At 32.1% G+C, this 17,857-nt stretch overlaps 3 protein-coding genes across 4 annotated transcripts; 1 reads left to right on the forward strand and 2 right to left on the reverse strand.

The window, feature by feature from the left end:
* Window positions 1-235: 235 nt before the first annotated feature.
* Window positions 236-6,752, reverse strand: LOC131940786 (uncharacterized). Its single transcript, XM_059299596.1, has 9 exons — window positions 6,630-6,752; window positions 4,263-4,417; window positions 3,870-3,949; window positions 3,041-3,179; window positions 2,852-2,928; window positions 2,645-2,738; window positions 2,407-2,477; window positions 2,025-2,128; window positions 236-693 (listed from the first exon to the last, which is right to left on the reverse strand). The coding sequence occupies exons 1-9, from the start codon at window positions 6,709-6,711 to the stop codon at window positions 329-331; spliced, it is 1,167 nt and encodes a 388-aa protein (XP_059155579.1). The 5' UTR covers window positions 6,712-6,752; the 3' UTR covers window positions 236-328.
* Window positions 6,753-6,947: 195 nt separating this feature from the next.
* On the forward strand, window positions 6,948-10,785 carry LOC131940791 (uncharacterized). Its single transcript, XM_059299610.1, has 5 exons — window positions 6,948-6,977; window positions 8,971-9,067; window positions 9,632-9,808; window positions 10,036-10,176; window positions 10,453-10,785. The coding sequence occupies exons 2-5, from the start codon at window positions 8,974-8,976 to the stop codon at window positions 10,608-10,610; spliced, it is 570 nt and encodes a 189-aa protein (XP_059155593.1). The 5' UTR covers window positions 6,948-6,977; window positions 8,971-8,973; the 3' UTR covers window positions 10,611-10,785.
* Window positions 10,786-12,371: 1,586 nt separating this feature from the next.
* Window positions 12,372-17,274, reverse strand: LOC131940785 (uncharacterized). Of its 2 annotated transcripts, none has more exons than XM_059299595.1 (3): window positions 17,231-17,274; window positions 15,810-15,928; window positions 12,372-15,683 (listed from the first exon to the last, which is right to left on the reverse strand). In XM_059299595.1, exons 2-3 carry the CDS (start codon window positions 15,893-15,895, stop codon window positions 13,511-13,513), a joined length of 2,259 nt encoding a protein of 752 aa, XP_059155578.1. In that variant the 5' UTR covers window positions 15,896-15,928; window positions 17,231-17,274; the 3' UTR covers window positions 12,372-13,510. The 2 variants fall into 2 exon arrangements, with proteins under 2 accessions (XP_059155578.1, XP_059155577.1); XM_059299594.1 differs by lacking the exon at window positions 17,231-17,274 and adding an exon at window positions 17,135-17,213.
* Window positions 17,275-17,857: the final 583 nt, after the last annotated feature.

Raw genomic sequence — 17,857 nt, forward strand, 5'->3', positions numbered from 1 at the left:
TATAAAGGTGTGTGCAAATGAAGAACAGTATGCTAATATTTGTCCTATGGCAAAATGTTATGACTAACTTGCACTCTTTTAATATTTGTAATATAAGGAAGATTATAATCAGTAAAAACTAAATAGTTGAGTTTGAAACCTTACAAAACATTAAATACCCTTTTTTATGAATTAAAATGAAAAAGTTAACTCACAACAACCAAATAAAGTCACTAACAAACCTCTCAGGTTTAAAAAAAAATTTAATGTATCAGCAGTTTATTAGGTTGTTTCTTGATCATCAGGTACTAAGTTTTTCTTGAGACTTTTTTTTTAATTAACTCTCAATTTAAGATCTTAGAATGTGTTTTGTAAGTTTAACTTTTTTTTTCTTGTTTGTTTTTTTAACTTTGCTTACTTCTGCAATTTTTGTAGTACTGATTTCATCAAAAGCTTTTTCCTTATTTTTCTTTTTGACCTTAGCTCTTTTCACATCTTCACTTGTTTTCTGTTCAGAACTTGCATGAATAGTTTCCTTCATTTCTGACTGTTTATAATTATTAGAATCATTTGCAAACAATCCATCTGGCATTTTGATTTTTCTCTTTTTGTTTTTCTTAACGTTTTTTAACTCTCCTTTCCATGGCCTCTCATTGGGTGCATTTTTAGTACTGGGATTTGGTTGTTCATCCAATTCATGAATCATGAGTGGCTCTGATAAGAGAAGAATATATTTTTTAAAGATTTATGGTGTATAAAAACTTACGCATTTCAGTCTGATACTTTAAATAATAATCATTAAAAAAGTTTTAAAAACCCACATTTTCTGATTGAACTAAAAAGTAGAAAATAAAAGTAAAAGTTATATTACTATTGATTAGAAAATACTATTGACTTTTATTAGGGAGCTTGTAGAGAGTCAACAGTATTAGAAACTGTAAGAAAATCACGGCGCCCCACGTTTTTGATCGCTTATAGTAGTGTGATCGCTTGCATTATTGTGATGTATAGCAATTATTTTCTACTTTTTAGTTCAATCAGAAAACGTGGGTTTTTAAAACTTTTTTAATGATTATTATTTTCTACTTTTTAGTCTTTGTCTGTTTGTTTGCATTGAAATCTTGCTATCGATTTTATCTTTTCACTTTTTTTTGGGTAAACGAAGACAACTTGTAAAAAGACAACTCGTAAAAAACGAGAGACCCTTTCTTCTTCGGTCTCAATCGCAAGTGAATGATTGTCAGAGGTTAGTTGATAGCGGTTAGGACGAGGGCTGGTTACTGACTAGAACACATAGATTTGAACCCGTGTCGAGTGGGATAGCAATCGTGTGCCCAACCACTCGACCATATCGTCTCCCCCAAACTGGCCACCAGTGGTAATAGTTACCTCCTGTAAGTTTAAAGTCGGTTCAAACTAAATTATCTGCCCCTAAGCCTGTCGCGACGTGGGATCGGTCGCTTCACTGCGCGCGGCAAAAGAGAGGCGAGCTACGCGTCGCTCGTTTTTTTTCTAATGGCTCGCAGAGGAGAATTATATATATAGATTATATAGCTGTCTAAAATGCTCAATAAAATGTTTCCATTGATCAATTAAGTAATAATAACAATTGAATATTCTATGGTCATCCAAAAGAAAGCTTCCCTGAAAATTTCAGCGCGCTAGCTAACTGGGAAGTGCCAGAAATTTCGATCGCAAGATTTGATTGGAAAAACAAACAAACAGAGAAAGCAAGTTAAAGAAAACGTGGGAAAAAAAATAAACCGGGAGTGATCTCCCCTAAACTTTCTTGAATATAACACTACATGGGTTGGGAACTCGGAATGTAGACATGATTTTTAATTACTTAAACTTTTAAAAATAGAATAGAATCTCGTAGAAAAAAGAATTGCGCACCAAGCGAACGCCAAAACAAAATATGCATAATAGTGCGGAATATTATTAGTACTTTGTATATACAAGAAAGTAATAATAACCTGCTGCAAGAATCTACATAAAATTTCTAAATTCTATCCTAATTGGATAAAAACAGCCTTAAAACTTACCCCCTAAATCTTCTTCAGCCTGAAATGCTAAGTTCTTGCTTAGTGACTCAGTTTCATTAAATTTTAAGCCAACTGTTTTTGACTGCTCTGTGAGTGAAGAATAACTAATAGGAATAGAAAGCAATTCATCTTTTTTAAATATATATATATATATATATATATATATATATATATATATATATATATATATATATATATATATATATATATATATATATATATATATATATATATATATATATATATATACACATTACAGGTCCCCTCTCTCTCTCATATACATACATATAAATACATCATGCGTTTCTATTAAAAGGGTATAATTAAATTTTTTATAAAGTGCAGTTATGATAGGCCTATATGTAAAGATTTTAATAAATACCTTTCCATTAAATTAACTGAAGAATCACTAGGGACTTGGTTAAACAGTTGTGGACTTAACACTGGTTCTTTCTATTAAAAAAAGTCACTAATATAAATGTTACATATATTTACTAAGAAGTGATTTACATAGTAAATGAATCTAAAAAATCACATGCAAGATGATGACTTATTGTTAATTAAAAACAAATAAGTTTAGGTTAAATATAGAGTGGCCAATGACATAAACAATTACAAACCCATGCTGACTGAGTACTGTCAATTAACTTGATAAATGGATGAAGCGAATTGTAAAAAGTAATAGTTTTCTCTTCCAATGTTCTGCTTAATAACCTGAAATATAAAATGTTTATGGATTAAGCAAAGAGAAAACGCATGTCAAAACTAAAACTTAAACAAAAACTTTAAAAACCATTTATTTATAAAATGAATTAATAAAATAATACCAAATTCTGGCTACAATTCCCATAAATGTCAGCATCTGTGGTATAAGCCAACCAATCACAAACTGTCGACTTAATTCTTTAAACAACTGGTTAAGGAGCATTTGTATAGACAACCTTCGTGTTTTCATTTGTTAAAAAATTAGTTTTTTCAAAATAAGAGTATACATTTAAATATAACCAAAAAGGATATTCAAAGGCTGCAATGCAGTATATTTGAGTCTTCTCAAGTAGCTGAGCTTTAATGGATAGCAAATACAAAAGGTAAGTCCATGTTTGTTGAGCAGGTAAATAACAGCTGGAGTTGCCAGATGTCACTTCTTTAATTGCACTGTGAGTGATCAATCATCAATTAGTTAAACATGTGAAAACTCTGATAGAAAACAAACAAGTTCTAGTCTCACAACTAGAGTAATACTAGACTAAATCTATGTTTACTTTTTTTTTTTAAAGAACATCAAAGGATAACAAACTAGATGAAACACACTTTTCCTCAGCTATACTAAATTGCATTTAAAGTAAGCCAAACTTTGTGTAACTGTTGGCTCTCAAAACAACACTTGAAAACTAATATCTGATTTAAAACATCGTTACAGCTCAACCTTTTTGTACCTGCTGAAGTAGAGTTCACCTGTATCTGGACATATGCAAGGATAGTGCGGTCAGCACTATGTTAAGCCACCTTTACTTTCACTAGCCTGAGTAAGTTACCCATCAGAACTGGGTGAGCATGATGAGGAAACCCTACTGACTTGAGCCTCAAAATTTAAATACTTTTGGGTCAGCATTTTACACTATACAATCCAGCTACGCTGCCCCATATAATTTCACAAGTCTTTGAAATAAGTTTTAAGATGCGCACAATATGTAATATCTCATGTTAACATATACTTTTAGTAGGCTAATCTACTGTGTGGTAGGTGAACGGACTAGGTAAACACTGCCTAATGTGTAATGTGCTACACGTTAAAAAGATAAATTATAAAAATATTATAATGGACATAATTTAGTTTAGTTTAACCTTTGCACATCTTCCATTATATCTAATAGCAGCTTGTACACCTTCTCATATTGATTTACTCTTTTTAAACAGGTTCTAATCTGAAAAAAAAGTAAAACATGGATTTAAAACGTGGTTTTTTTTTTAGATTTTGCAATCAAAGTGACCATAAAAAAAATAAAACAATTTAAATAGATATATTTACAGGGAATGAATAAATAACAAATGCCAGAATAAGGAGAAAAGGAAATCAATTGTTATATACAGAAAATAAGCATTCTAAAGCAAAATGGAAGTTACGCTACAAAATTAAGGTATTGATAGTGGACTGTTGCTCGGTGAAATATAATTATTAGATTATTGAAATAAGTCTTTTATTGTTTAAAAGCAATTACTATGTAATTATATACTCACTTGTTTTAAAAATCTCATAGGTTTTGCCCTCCTCAGTTGTCTATTTCTTCTATTAATCATAGCTTTTAGAAGTTTAAATTCAGACAAAATCTTGTCATTTTGAATGTGACTTGTAGAGAAAATTCTTAAAATATTCAAAATACCAGGAAGGTTTTCTGAAAAATATATTTTTAACATAGTGATATGGGGTGGGGCACTTTTTTTATGCCAAGGTAAATGACTAAATAATTATACCAAGGGGGTGGGGGGGTGTCTGCAAAGCTGACAGTTCGCCCCGTCACGTAACGTAATAGTTTGTTACGCTTCTGGTATTACTATGGTAGGACTAGGGTTAGGGTAAACATAAGCAAGTCATGTGCATTATTTAGTAAAAATTAGTTTATGGGGCCTAGGTACTACCAGAAAGTCAGTGACCTAACACCCGTTTTTAAGAAGATTCTGACACAGGTATAAAAAACTGATATAGTGTTTTTTTTTAACAGATGCTTTGGTGGCTAAAATCTAAACAAAACAAACAAAACCCTTGTTTTTTTAATAATTTTTATCCATGTCAACCCATCTCATCAAACTAAGTAAATAAAATTAGTACTTCAGTAGTAAGTAAGTAGTAAGTTGTAGTTAATACTTGGTCTAAGAAGAAGTACTTAGTTACGTAATGTGTAGGCCACCTCCATTTGAAAACGCCAGGATCATTGTGTAGGCGATCGTAAAATGTAAAAATACGAAGTGACTACGTAGAGCGTAGAGTATTATTTGAATTCTGTAGGACGCATTCTAAAAATTGGGATTTGCCATCTGATTAAAAAAGCTTAACTTTTTGTTTGACACAATATTCAATATACTATATATAGATCTACTTCTATTTTAAAGCCTTAACTTTACTTTTTAGCACATTACTGGCCTCGGCCGATTTTACGCACCTAAATTTCCTAAAACGATAGATTTATAATTTAATTACCTAAATCAGCCAAAATAAATGCCTAGTTAAGTTATAGTTTGAGAGTGTCTATTCGTACTTCACTACGAATAGCCTTCAGAGGGCTATTTGTAGTGAAGTACAAATAGCTACGGAGGCTATTTGTACACTGACCAATCAGATTATCGGTAGGTATTTGTACACTGACCAATCAGATTATCGGAACGAATCCGTACACTGACCAATCAAAGCAGTGTAAAATCCCTCCCAGTTTAAACCTTTCTAGTCTAGAGCCGCACACTCGACAAGAAAGTTTGCTACACGATGTACGTCATGATTTTTTAATCATTTTGCCTTCAGTAGCTGTTTTGACAGCTACAAAGAATTGGAGGCAGCTATTAAAGCTTTGGATAGTAGCAAACAAATCAAACTTTTATTTAACATAACAAAAAACAGTTTAAGAATTTAACAGTAAACAGAACAAATGAAATGGTACAATATCTATCAGATCTAAGAGACAAATAACTTGGCTACCTTGTACGTGTAGTAAACAAAAAGCTGCTTTATATAAAAAATAATAAAAATCAACTGATCTGGGTCAACATCTCTTGTATTGATACATGTTTTTATTACAAACAACAAAAAATACTACATAATTTAAAACTACTTTTGATCAACAGCTTATAATACATTCAGTTACTAAACATGCACTTCAAGAAGACAAAAGTTTTATCACTACCTTTGCGTGTTGTGTAAAAGCTGTTAGGGGTAATCCTTAAGATTTTAAGGCGATTTCTACCTCCCTAATACTATTATCACAAATGCCAGACCCCCATTCTTATCGATAGTTATAGTATAGTAATACTGAATTATCTTTAGATATCTATATCTTTTCTATATATTTTAATATAGACCTAAATAATTTATTTAAATTTAATTATTTTATAATAATTATATATAGGCCTAGGCCTAATTAATACATAATAATTCAATAATTGTAGTCTCTAGACTCTAGTTAATGTAATTACAGCTAGGACCTAAGCACAAACCTAGCCAAATGTTTAAGGAAGGGGGCAGGGGGGGGGGGGGATGCCTCGCTCTGATTGGTCAGTGTACAAATAGCTATTGGTACTTCACTACAAATAGCCTTCTGAGGGCTATTCGTAGTGAAGTACCAATAGCCGCAGCCTATAGTTTCATTAGTCATTAGTTTAGGCCTAGTTAAATAATAGTTATTCAACTTAGCCTATTTTTAACTTTTAAACCAATAAGTTATTGGTCACATTGAGGCATTGTCATTGTTCACATTTCATTGTTGTTTAAAAAAAAATGTTTTTTTTTTTAAGTTTTAGAGACCTTTCTCGCTCGGGTCCATTACACACCACTTTCACTGTCAGACACTGATATTACCAATACTCTCGAATAATCATGCGTTTTTAAATGTAGTTTACCTTGAATTTCTCGTTTTAATGTTTTAAATCGACAGTACGGAGGTTCCTCAATAAAACATTTGTCAACATAGGGCGCTGCCATTTTGTTTAAAAGTGTCACATATATAAATAAACATGGAATAGAAATTGAACTAAAGTCTAAGTAGATTTAGGTATATATCTTAGAATAATTTTTTTTAAAGTTCATATTAAATATGCTGATGTGTAATCATGCAGTTAGGCTCCAAATAAATTATGATATCATTTTTAGATTTAATTGTAAACATAAAAATTATTGTAATAAATTAATCCAAGCTTCCGGTACGTTCCTAATGTAAACTAAGATGGTGGATTGTGAATCTGTAAAAAGTAACCAACACTAACATTTAATACTTTAATAGACCTATAATTGCATTTTTTTTTCTAAATTGTAATCAATTAGATCTATTTTATTTGAAAATATTTATTGACTATAGAAATTCTTATTAGCCATGGAATATTTTAAATAATAAGTAGGCAAATATTTTAAGAATCGAATTCAATTTCGAATTCTACATCTGACATCTCAACCCACCGTAGTGTCCGTAGGTGAGCATGAAGTTGAAGTGGCGAATAAAATGCGCTAAAGTGTCATTGAGGACAGATAACTCTCTGACTTAGTAACTTTCTACTAAGCTAAAGTTAGACTCAAGGGTTAAGCTGCTAAAATGCTACTACTTCAGACTACTACTACTAGATAGCAGTTATACTAGAATCTAGTTAGTGTGTGTCTAGACTAGTAGACTTGATGAGTAGTGGCACTAGTCTAGTGGGGCCTACTACCCTTGTGACTTAATACTACTCCTCAGTGGCGTAGCGAGGTCGGGTGTCACCTGGTGCAGAACTTAATGGTGTCACCCCCCACAGGCATAGCATAGCGACCCTTCCCGGGGACAAACTTTTATTTTTTGATTTGCTCCCCCCCCCCTCAAACTTTCAATTTGCACCTCTTAAAAGACTATTTAACACTCGAATTAATCACTAAATTAAGTGGAATTATCATTTTTCTCTATGTATTTTGCTATTTTTTGCCTTGGTGTCACCCCCCTAAATGGTGTCACCCGGTGTCGTCCGCACCCTCGCCCCCCCCCCCCTCGCTACGCCACTGCTACTCCTACTACTACAGCTATCTTTCACTTAATAAGTACTATTTAAACTGCCTTAGACTTAATAACTTACTTAGTAGAGTGAGATATGTAACTAACACAAATATTCTTAATATGTGTACAAAATTTAATGAAATCGCTATCAATATTGATCTCTCTCTCTCTCTCTCTATATATATATATATATGTTTGCTGGTACCCCCTTCAAACCCCCCCCCCCCCTTTTTTTTCCTCCAGCGTGGCCTATTTAACAATTCAGATACGACCTGGCAAGAAACCATTGTTTTCTCCCCCCCCCCCCCTGTTTCCTCGTTGACCCTAGGTCACATACCTGGGACGGGACGGAGGTTAGGTTGTCGCAAGATCAGTGGAGAGCTATACTTTGGATGGAGTAGATGTGTATGTGTGGGCTAAGGCTGGTCTTGATGGTGGGCCGTTGCTGTCGTGTAAGATGCTGTACCATTGCTGTTTAGATGGTGCAGAAGCTGTCGCTGCACTTGTCGGCTAGATGCTGTCACTGTACCTGTCATGATGTCGACCTGTCCTGTGAGCTGCTGTCGCTGTACCTGTCGTGATGTCGACCTGTCCTGTGAGCTGCTGTCACTGTACCTGTCGGCTAGATGCTGTCACTGTACCTGTCATCGTGGTGTCGACCTGTCCTGTCCTGTGAGCCACTGTCATTGTACCTGCGGCTAGATGCTGTTGTTGTACCTGTCGTTGTAATGTCGACCTGTGCTGTCCTATGAGATGCTGTTGCTGTACCTGTCATCGAGATGTCAACCCGAGGCTGTCATAGAGAAGCTGTATTGTTGACCGTCCCTGTTATGTCGCTGTATGTATGGCTGAGTAGTTTGTGAGTACCGGTACTGGAAGTATGTAGAGTGATGATATTGTTATTCGTTCTGATTATTGTAACACTGTAATCTATTCTATTGTCGTAATAAGTAATAAATGTATTGAAATGCTAAGTTTTATTTTTAGTTTAATATTAATGTTGTATTAGTGGAAGTAATTAGTTTGCTCAGGTCTTTAAACCCTTACTGTTCCAAAGGGAATGCAAAGGATTAGAGAGAATAATTTTCAATACCATCACCATCTCTCTCTCTCTACCAATCGGTTCTCTTTAGTTACAAACTTAGGTTTCAGCAGTTTTAAAGTGAATGTTAATATATTAACTATTTTATCATTATTAATTTATATAAATTGTAAACTGGTAGAAAATGGGAGCAGCATGCACATCAGGAATCTCTGCTTTCACTTCTCGCTCTGTGTTGGCTCCAGTAAAAATCCTTATTCTTGGAAAACAGAACTCAGGTGAATAATTGAATATCTGATTACTCATCATACTATTGTAATATCATTATTAATATAAAGTTTTGTAATTCTTTAATGCTGTAGGCTTATATTAGGAGGTTGTATCTATTGCTCCAGTGGCAGGGGAATGTTGAATGTCACTTTTGATTTCAAAACATTTTGAATGTCATATATATATTTATGTATGGTGAGATTTTCTTTTTTCTTTCAAAATCTTGTCAGCCATAAATAATTCCAGCTCTTACTTTCAAACCATAACTGTTTCCTTATCCTTAGCCGAGGTTTATTTTTTATATTAATCATTGGTTGCTTTACATATACTTAAATTCACATGTAATTGTAATACCTGTTTTACTAAGTTTTAGACATGATGATCAGTATTTTAGATTTGATTAACTTTTAAGCACCAAGATTTTTTTTTTTACTTTTTTTAAACTATATAGTTCTATGGTTTTAATATAATGCAAGATATAATTTCATTTGACTGAATGTATAAAAAGGATGAAATGTGATAATAGTGATATACCACTTAGACGTTTACATATCATTGTTTTCATCATCCAGGAAAGACGTTTATGCTGTACTCATGGAAATATGGCATTGACTATATTTTATCAATTGAGCCAACTAGTCATTTTAATGTGGACACAATAACTTCCCAGAGTGGTAAAAAATTCCTCATGTATGACCTTGCTGGGAACATAGGATACAGAATTAGACCTTTTTTGGGTGGAACAAATGGTAAGAAACATTTTAATATTATCCAGGTACAATGTTAAACATAAATATGTTTGTCAAATATTTGGAAGTTTTAACTTAATAGGTTAGACACAAGTAAAAAAAAATAATTTTTGAAATGTTTTGAGGTTAAAACTACTGTCAGATTGTATTTTCTGCTTCCTTATTCAATTTTGTTATTAGACCAGAGTCTACATGTGTGTGATGAATTCAAACTGACGTGATTTCAGGAGTCATTTACATGCTGGGTGTGTCAGGAGATGACTTTCTTCTAAGTGGAGAACAAGAAATGATTATGCAGATTATACATGAAAGAGATCTGGAGAATATCCCTGTTCTTTTTGTAATAAGGAGAGACAAAGATGCTCAAGGTGGTGTATGCAAGCCATAGTTCATTTTTAATAAATATAAAAATATACACGTTATTAAACCGATCTAAAAATTGGTGATTCCTAAAGTCAATGTTAGATCCAAGTTTTGGCTGTTTTTAAATTTTATGTATCACCATAATGCATCAAGACAAATTTTCTCTTCACTCCACTAATACTAGTAATACTCATAAGGTATTGAAAGGGTAGAGCATACATCTGCTAACAAAAGTCTTTAGCTTGGCCCCCATTAATAACTATTTTAACACCTATTTTCAGAATCATCCCCTGATTTACCAGAGAACCTTCTAGCTTCCTTAGATGGGAGAGTGTGGGAGCTACTTGAAGTGAGATCACATTGCCAAGAAGATGCCAACCTTGTGCTCAGTGTTCTGGAAAAACTTTTAACTCAATCTAAGGTGTTTGAAGCAAATTAATCTTTGACTTTAATTAGAAAATTTAAAATATAGGCTTATTACTTGAAATAACATTCATTTATTGGTTTTCTTTGTACTAGCAATACAATTAAATGCAGGACAAAATGCATTCTCCTGTGAAGGAAAAATTCTCATCTTATTTTAACTATTTATTTAGTAGTTATAGTAGCAGTATGATACTATGATACTTTTGAATAATGTATTTAATATCCTTGAATATTTAAAAAAAATTACTTAGGAATATAAGTGAGACTTGGCATCTAAATAAAAGAGACACCCTAGTTCAGTTATACTTTAAGACTAAATTTTTAACAATTGTTGACTTTTCCTGTGACGGTGACATAATTTTCTATAGCCACAATGTATTGCCATTGCACCAGCCCATATACAGCTGTAACAAGATATGTTATTTTGAAGTTTTGAATCAAGATGGCTATTACTTGGTTTTTGTTGCCAGTGCTTGGTGTCTTATCCTATTTATTATGTGATTCTGTGAATGCTATAATTCTTTGTCTGCATTTCAAAAAATTAATTGCTATTTCGTGCGTAGCTGTCATTTTGACAATGGCTGTAAAAATTATGTGCATAGTACACATGTTAGATATACTTTAATTTTCAAACTACTGAGCATTGTTTTATGTTAATTTAAATTACAACTTAAGTTCTGTAGTATTTTATGAAGTGATAGTTTCTTGTATAGTTTACTTTTCACACTATTTCTATATTTGTGCTTTTAAATATTTATTTCTATATTATTCACACTGAAGTTTTTCAAGAAAAAGATCAACCAAAGCCCTTCCATTATTTATTTGTTGGGATAGACTTGTTTCTCTTAAGGATACTTTATGTTCATGAATATTAATTTTTAAAGATGAAACTTGAGATCTTATATTATAAGATATTATTATAAAATAAATATGGAATTTTAGTAGAACATTTATCTTTTTTTGGTAATTGTTTAGCCAGTAAATTATTTTTTCAAAATGTGAAATTTTTATTTTTTTATTTTGAAGAAGTTTAAATCTACTACGAACTCAAGTGCCATTGATTACAAGCCAGAGTGCTGTGCATTATCTAAGATACCAAACTTTTAAAATATCTGTATATAGTTAATTTGCTTTAGTCCTTTTTGGGCACTCTCTTGATTCTTATAAAGCTGTTAACTTAAAAGCTGTTCATCCCACAGAATTCTTGCCAAATAGGAAAGTGATGACCATGGCCCTTTATGTCCTTTAAATTTTAAAGATGAAAATTTTTTTTTCAAGTTTACTTGATGGATATTTATTTATTTTTATAACTTATAGTTTTGCTTTTGTAAATGATGTATTAATTGTGCAATATGCTTAAAATATGTCATAGCAAATTTTTTTCATTATTTAATAATCACTGTTTTATCATGAACATAAAATTTATAAAACGATTCAGTTTTATTTTACAGTCTAGTTTTGATATAAATTAAATAGCTATAACAATGTTTTTTTACTGCAGGTACAATATTAATCAAAAAAATAAATATTAAAAACAGTGTTTGTTTAAATTTTACGTTATTACAATATTTTTTTTATGTTTAAGAGAATTTCGAAAGTAAAAATTTAAAAACAAGAAATGTCTTGATTTTTTTTTTGTATCAATATGATGATTACATAGAATTGTCTTTTAACAACTTAATACAAAGTTATAGTATTTCCAAGACAATATTAGTTCTAGTTGTGTTACATGTTACTTATTATTTCATTAATAAAGTTGATAAAGCTAGGCATTTTTTAAAATAGGTTATTTCAGGTCTATCATAAAACCATTATACAATGTAAATAAATATAAACCTTCAAATTTAAAAAAAGAATAGAAATACCTAATTTAAAAAAACATATTTACCCTACACTAAATAGTAAAATAACCATCATGTTTACATATATTTATGGAGTAAAGGACAGCTTAATTGAACCTATATATCAGGGTACTTTGTACAACAGAAATAAATATAAGAACTAAAAGTGATGTTGTCTGATTTTTTAACTAATCAGAAATTTGCATTTGCACTAAGTTCATTGGAATTTACCAAAACAAAATAACACAAAACAGGTCAAACATGATTATGGAAATAATATCTAAAGATATTTTTTCATTTTTTTAATTTTACATTCGTAAAGTATTTCTTATGAATGAAAAATTTTCTGAAATCAACTACAAAAAAATGTGTCAATCTATGTAGCAACCGAACAATGAACATTTAAAATAAACTAAAATGTAGATACTTTTTTAGTACCAAAAAAATAGGTCCAATATTTGTAGATACTAGATACTAAAGCAATAAGAAAAGTTTAATAAATAAATTAAGAGGAATTATTTATACATTGTACTGAAATAGTTTATCACAATAAAAAAAAAAACTTTTTAATAGAAGCAATTTGAGCTCATTTTTTTTGTTACAAAATAAAAGATAGCATGAAAAATTTGTCAGGCAAAACACTTGATAAAAGTAAAACTCAAAATGGAATGAATATACAAGTCACAAGTCTAGAAAACACATCCAGTTTTCATAAAATAACAGTAAAGTGTGAAACATTTACATGTCATGTAGAACAAAAATTATTATAACACTGTATAGAAAGGAGGTTTAAATATATCATTTTTTGAAATTTACCTGAAAATTTAAATAAAAAGTTATGAATAATTTTATAACTGACAGTTTTTTCCTCAAGCTATTTTACTCATTTTATTTTTCTTTCATAATACTTTATTTGGATATCACAACATTCTCTACTGGTGACTTCAACAAAGAGATTTTATCTCCCTTACAAAAGAAGGATACAACACTTTTCAGCTTTTACTGGAGGGGCCTTACTAAGGGGTTTTGGTATTTGTTAATAGCAGCTGTATGATTTCAAATGAACTACATCTTAGTGAGGTTTTTTTATAGGTTGCAAACATTTTATCAAAGTTTTAGGCTTTCGCAGTGGTGAGAATAGCTTGACTTTCCCATCAACAGCAATGCACTCTGATTCGTCTTCAAAAATATGAGAAACTTGAGGCTTCTCTGAAACTATTGGCAGCACATGGCTTTTATGTTGCTCAGTTATGTCAGCGCTTTTACTGTTGTTTTGTAGTGAACAAGGAATATTTAAATCACAACAAGTACCCACACCTTCATCCCACTTTTCTTCTTCTGGCACAAAATGAAGTTTTTTCAAAATGGATTCAATCTGATCATCATCAAGTACATCAACTTCTGAGTATAGCTCACACTTATAATTTGGTTCAACATGGATCTCATCACTCCTACTATTGGAGCTGGAATCACTTGTAGACAAATACTGTAAACCTTTTCTTTTTTCAGGAACTGACTGTAAACCAAAGTTTCCAACACTTCTGTTAACAGCATCTAGCATTGTGTGGGGGTTGGCTTGTTCAGTGTCAAAATCATTGGAATAGAGATTCTTCAGCATGGTTTCAACTTGGCTGTTGTCACTTTCACTGATGGGGTTGCTTTGGTTCATAGCAGTGGCAGTGCTGCTTCTGCTGCCTCCTTGGGCTATTGCTTGTGCTAAGGTTGCTTGATTCATCATACAAGCTTGCAGGCTGTAAGCTTGCAATAGGAGCTGCTCTTGTTGAAGGAGGTGTAAAGCCAACTTTGTGGCCTCAGGATTATAGGGTAACATGTAGGATGGTGTTGGATTAAACATTTGGACACTCGAGTAAGGTGAGGGAGTAGATGGGGCCATCACTGGAATAGCATTGAGATTGTTACTCAACACAGGATTTCCAGATGTCTGAACTACTTCTGGCCCTTTTGGATTTTTATTTGCATCTGATGCTAAGTTTAAATTACTTTCACACATGGGCTGTGTATTTATCAATTGATTAACTTCATTCTTCTCAGCACTTTTATCAATCATTTCTCTCTGTTTCATCCAAGTTAGATAAGGCAATACATGGCGTGGAGCTAGACCAATGGGTAGCTGGTATGGAGGTCCAAGACCCATCTTCTGCATGAGAGCTGCAACATCAGCTACATCACTGGCCTCTGCTGACATATCCACTCTCCCGCTGCCAGCTTCAGCACTATCCTTTCCCATCAAGTTGCCTTTTGTATTTACGGAATCATTTCTTTTATCTGGTAGTTTTGTACTGGTCAATGTTTCATTCTCATCTTCAACATCCCATACTGACTGAAGTTTAGCTTTGGGTTTTGGATCACAACACAATGACTTCTTCTCTGAAGTTTCAACTTTGTTATAGACCTTCAGTTCCACAGCTACCATTTTATCATGTTCTAATTTATTATGTTTTGCAATATGAGCTCTAGCAGTGCACTTTTTACATCCATCTTTAGAGTTGCAATCACAGTCTGATATTAAAGGGTAATTAGATTCCTCTGTAAATTTATCATTTATTCTACCTGGATTTACTACTAGACTGTTAGTGTTTTTTAGTGCCACTTTCTGGAAATCTTTCCCGCTTGCAGATTTATTAAGGATTTCATTGCTTTTCTGGACAGTCCAATGGTCAGTATAACTATATGAAGCCACATTTGGCTTTTGTGTTTTTTCTAGGGTCTTATTTTGCAAATCTTTAGGTGAAAGACTGGTAACATTCTGATTAGTATGATATAGAGGAGATTTGTTTGGGTCTAATCCTGGCTGAGGCACTGTGGTGTTGTACAACCTTGGGGTTGTCTGTGGAGAGAACATTCTGTTTGGTGATGTCACACTGCTTATACCAGGTGTATTTACATATCTGCCTGGTGTTACTACAGGTGGCTGCTGAGGTATTAGAGGAAAACCAGGTTGTTGATTTCTAGACATGGTCATATAATTGTTAGGGTGGTATGGACCACAGTTCATTGGTAATCCAGAAAACTGCCTGTCTGTTGTAATGCCTTGAGTTGGAAACCTTTCAAAACTTTGTGAGGATCTGTCATAAACTCGCCACATATTGCCAGATGATGGGTCAAACCTGTTAGTTGACATATCCATCATTGATCCATTTCCAAAAGGAGCTTGACAATTTGATGGTCCATTTTGTATGAGCTGGTAAGGTGGTAGAATATTTCCATTGCGCAGTTGTTGAGCCCTGTTAAATAGTAAATGAAGGCTGGTTTAAATGTGTGTTAACATTTTATGCAGCAATACCTTTAAGAAGAAATTAAGAAGTTATGTATTCCTCAATGTAGTTAAAGATAATAATAAACTATAATACCTATATGTCTCATACATTTCCATTCTTTTTCTTTGGTCCAAGAGCTGGTCTTGATACAAGTTAAAAAAGTTGGGAGGTAAAGCCATTTGTGAGGATGTGTTTATTAATTAAGATGATTCCTGTAAAAGTTAAACAATTATTTTTTTTTAAAAAAGTGAATAGTGTAACTTAATATCTAATACTAGATTCTAGATCTACTAAGCTCTAGCACCTAGATTAGCGGTCATGACTTTTCTAAACTAGAATGGGCTATAGATTACTCTAGATTATTTATGAAATCTCTAGTAGCTTCTACTTAATATTATCATAGCAATAGAATATTTAATCTAGATTCTAGTCTAGAGTTCTAGAACTAGGTTAACATGTTAAGTTATGAATACTTGATCTAGTCTAGCTAGACTCTAGATCTACTAACTAATGATACTAATCTAATCTTATAGCTATGTACTATGTATGTGTGCAGTCTTAGTTTACACTAGTCTACCTACAGGTAACACTAGTTAAGTTAGTACTCAGTGCTGTACAGTACAGCCTTTTTTCCTTCTAAATACACTAGAATACTAGATTGTCTAGATACTCACACTCTTAAATTTAGAACTAGATCAAGATCTAACTAAAAACTACTAAACTGATCTAGCTGTTAAGGTCTAGATCTAGATATCTAGCTTGTAAGCTAGATCTACTACAGTACTACTACTAGTAGTAAGTAGATCTAGAATCTAGACCTAGACTCTCTAGTCTCTAAGGCTAGACTAAGAGCTTGAAGAGTAAAGAGTAAGATCTACTAAGTTACTAACCTAGATCTAGTATTGAGTAAATTATAAGTGAAAGTAAGTAAGCACTAAACTACACTACCAGAGTTCCTTCCAGGCATCTCTTCTACCACCCCTCTGAACAAAATGAAATTTATATAGAAAATATATACTTTTAAGTGTTTAACAGTGTCCGCCCCCCCCCCCCCCCCAAGAAAGTCTGGAAGAAACACTGTACACTACTCACTACACTTAGAAAATAGAAATGAGATAGGGCCTATAATCTAATTTTAAAAAATTTAAAATAAGGCAAGGAAATAATATTAAATTAAATTAATAAATATTTATTAAATATTATAAATATCCTAGGCCTAGGACCTAATCTCTAGATCTAGATCTAAAAAGAGTTTTAAAAGAGTACTAAAGTCTAATGAAAAGTGACTAAAGTTCACTAAAGAAAGACCTAAATAGTAAATAAATAAATTCATTTAAATTTAGTAAATTAGTAGGCTACTAGATCTAGATCTAGATTTAGTTCTAGAATCTAGATATAAATTAAATATTTAGTATCACCGTCACATATTCTAGCTAGACTATTTAGAGTATTTGAAAGACAATGCTCAAACTAAAGAAACAACTGCATGCGTTTTTAAACTTTAAACAAAACACCTTTAGTAAACTTTTTCTTTTTATTAAGTATCTCAAACCGGAAGTCAAGTCAATCAAGATAAATAATTTAAATCTAAATTATTAAAGGGTTTATTATAATTTATAAACTTTAATCATCAAACATAATAAAACGAAGTAGACTAGATCTTATTTTAAACGGCCAAGTACAGTAATTAAATCATTTTTGTAAATCAATGAATGACAAAAATGTGCTGTTAAATAAAAAAATAATTTAATAGTTAAATGATCACCAATTTTAGCGTAATTTTAATTGCAACAGGCAGTTTTTCTTTCATTCATTTTTCTATTGGGCGGGGGGAGGGAAGGGGCATTTTAAAAAAATTAGGCGGGAAGTGACAGACACTGCTTAAAGTTAAAGGATATAATATATTTGCTATATTTTTCTTCAAGTTTCGCATCTAACTAAATGCAACTAAAAGAGGGGAAGTAATTCAATTTGTGATTAAAGTTAATATAAAGTTATCGTTATTAGTATTGGTTCAGTCTTTTTATTTTCTCGTATACGTAGTAATAGTATAGAGTACTATAGAGGAATTATTGTAATCGTGCAACATTTTTTTTTTAAATCGAGTTTTTTCACAAATCTCGACGTTTACCTCCCAGAGT

The sequence above is a fragment of the Physella acuta genome, unplaced genomic scaffold (assembly GCF_028476545.2).
Source record: "Physella acuta isolate Inbredline_101_S28 unplaced genomic scaffold, ASM2847654v3 ptg000331l, whole genome shotgun sequence".
Classification (NCBI taxonomy): Eukaryota; Metazoa; Mollusca; class Gastropoda; family Physidae; genus Physella; species Physella acuta.

Excerpts from the sequence above, each read along its gene's own strand:
- LOC131940786 (XM_059299596.1), bottom strand. The coding sequence starts at position 6,711 with ATGGCAGCGCCCTATGTTGACAAATGTTTTATTGAGGAACCTCCGTAC. Across the intron at positions 3,180-3,869 it reads ATAATGGAAGATGTGCAAAG|TGCAATTAAAGAAGTGACAT; the intron begins GTTAAACTAAAC and ends GATCACTCACAG. Across the intron at positions 694-2,024 it reads GGCTGAAGAAGATTTAGGGG|AGCCACTCATGATTCATGAA; the intron begins GTAAGTTTTAAG and ends TTCTCTTATCAG.
- LOC131940791 (XM_059299610.1), top strand. The coding sequence starts at position 8,974 with ATGGGAGCAGCATGCACATCAGGAATCTCTGCTTTCACTTCTCGCTCT. Across the intron at positions 9,809-10,035 it reads TTTTTTGGGTGGAACAAATG|GAGTCATTTACATGCTGGGT; the intron begins GTAAGAAACATT and ends ACGTGATTTCAG. Across the intron at positions 10,177-10,452 it reads GAGAGACAAAGATGCTCAAG|AATCATCCCCTGATTTACCA; the intron begins GTGGTGTATGCA and ends ACCTATTTTCAG.
- LOC131940785 (XM_059299595.1), bottom strand. The coding sequence starts at position 15,895 with ATGGCTTTACCTCCCAACTTTTTTAACTTGTATCAAGACCAGCTCTTG. Across the intron at positions 15,684-15,809 it reads GAAATGTATGAGACATATAG|GGCTCAACAACTGCGCAATG; the intron begins GTATTATAGTTT and ends ACTATTTAACAG.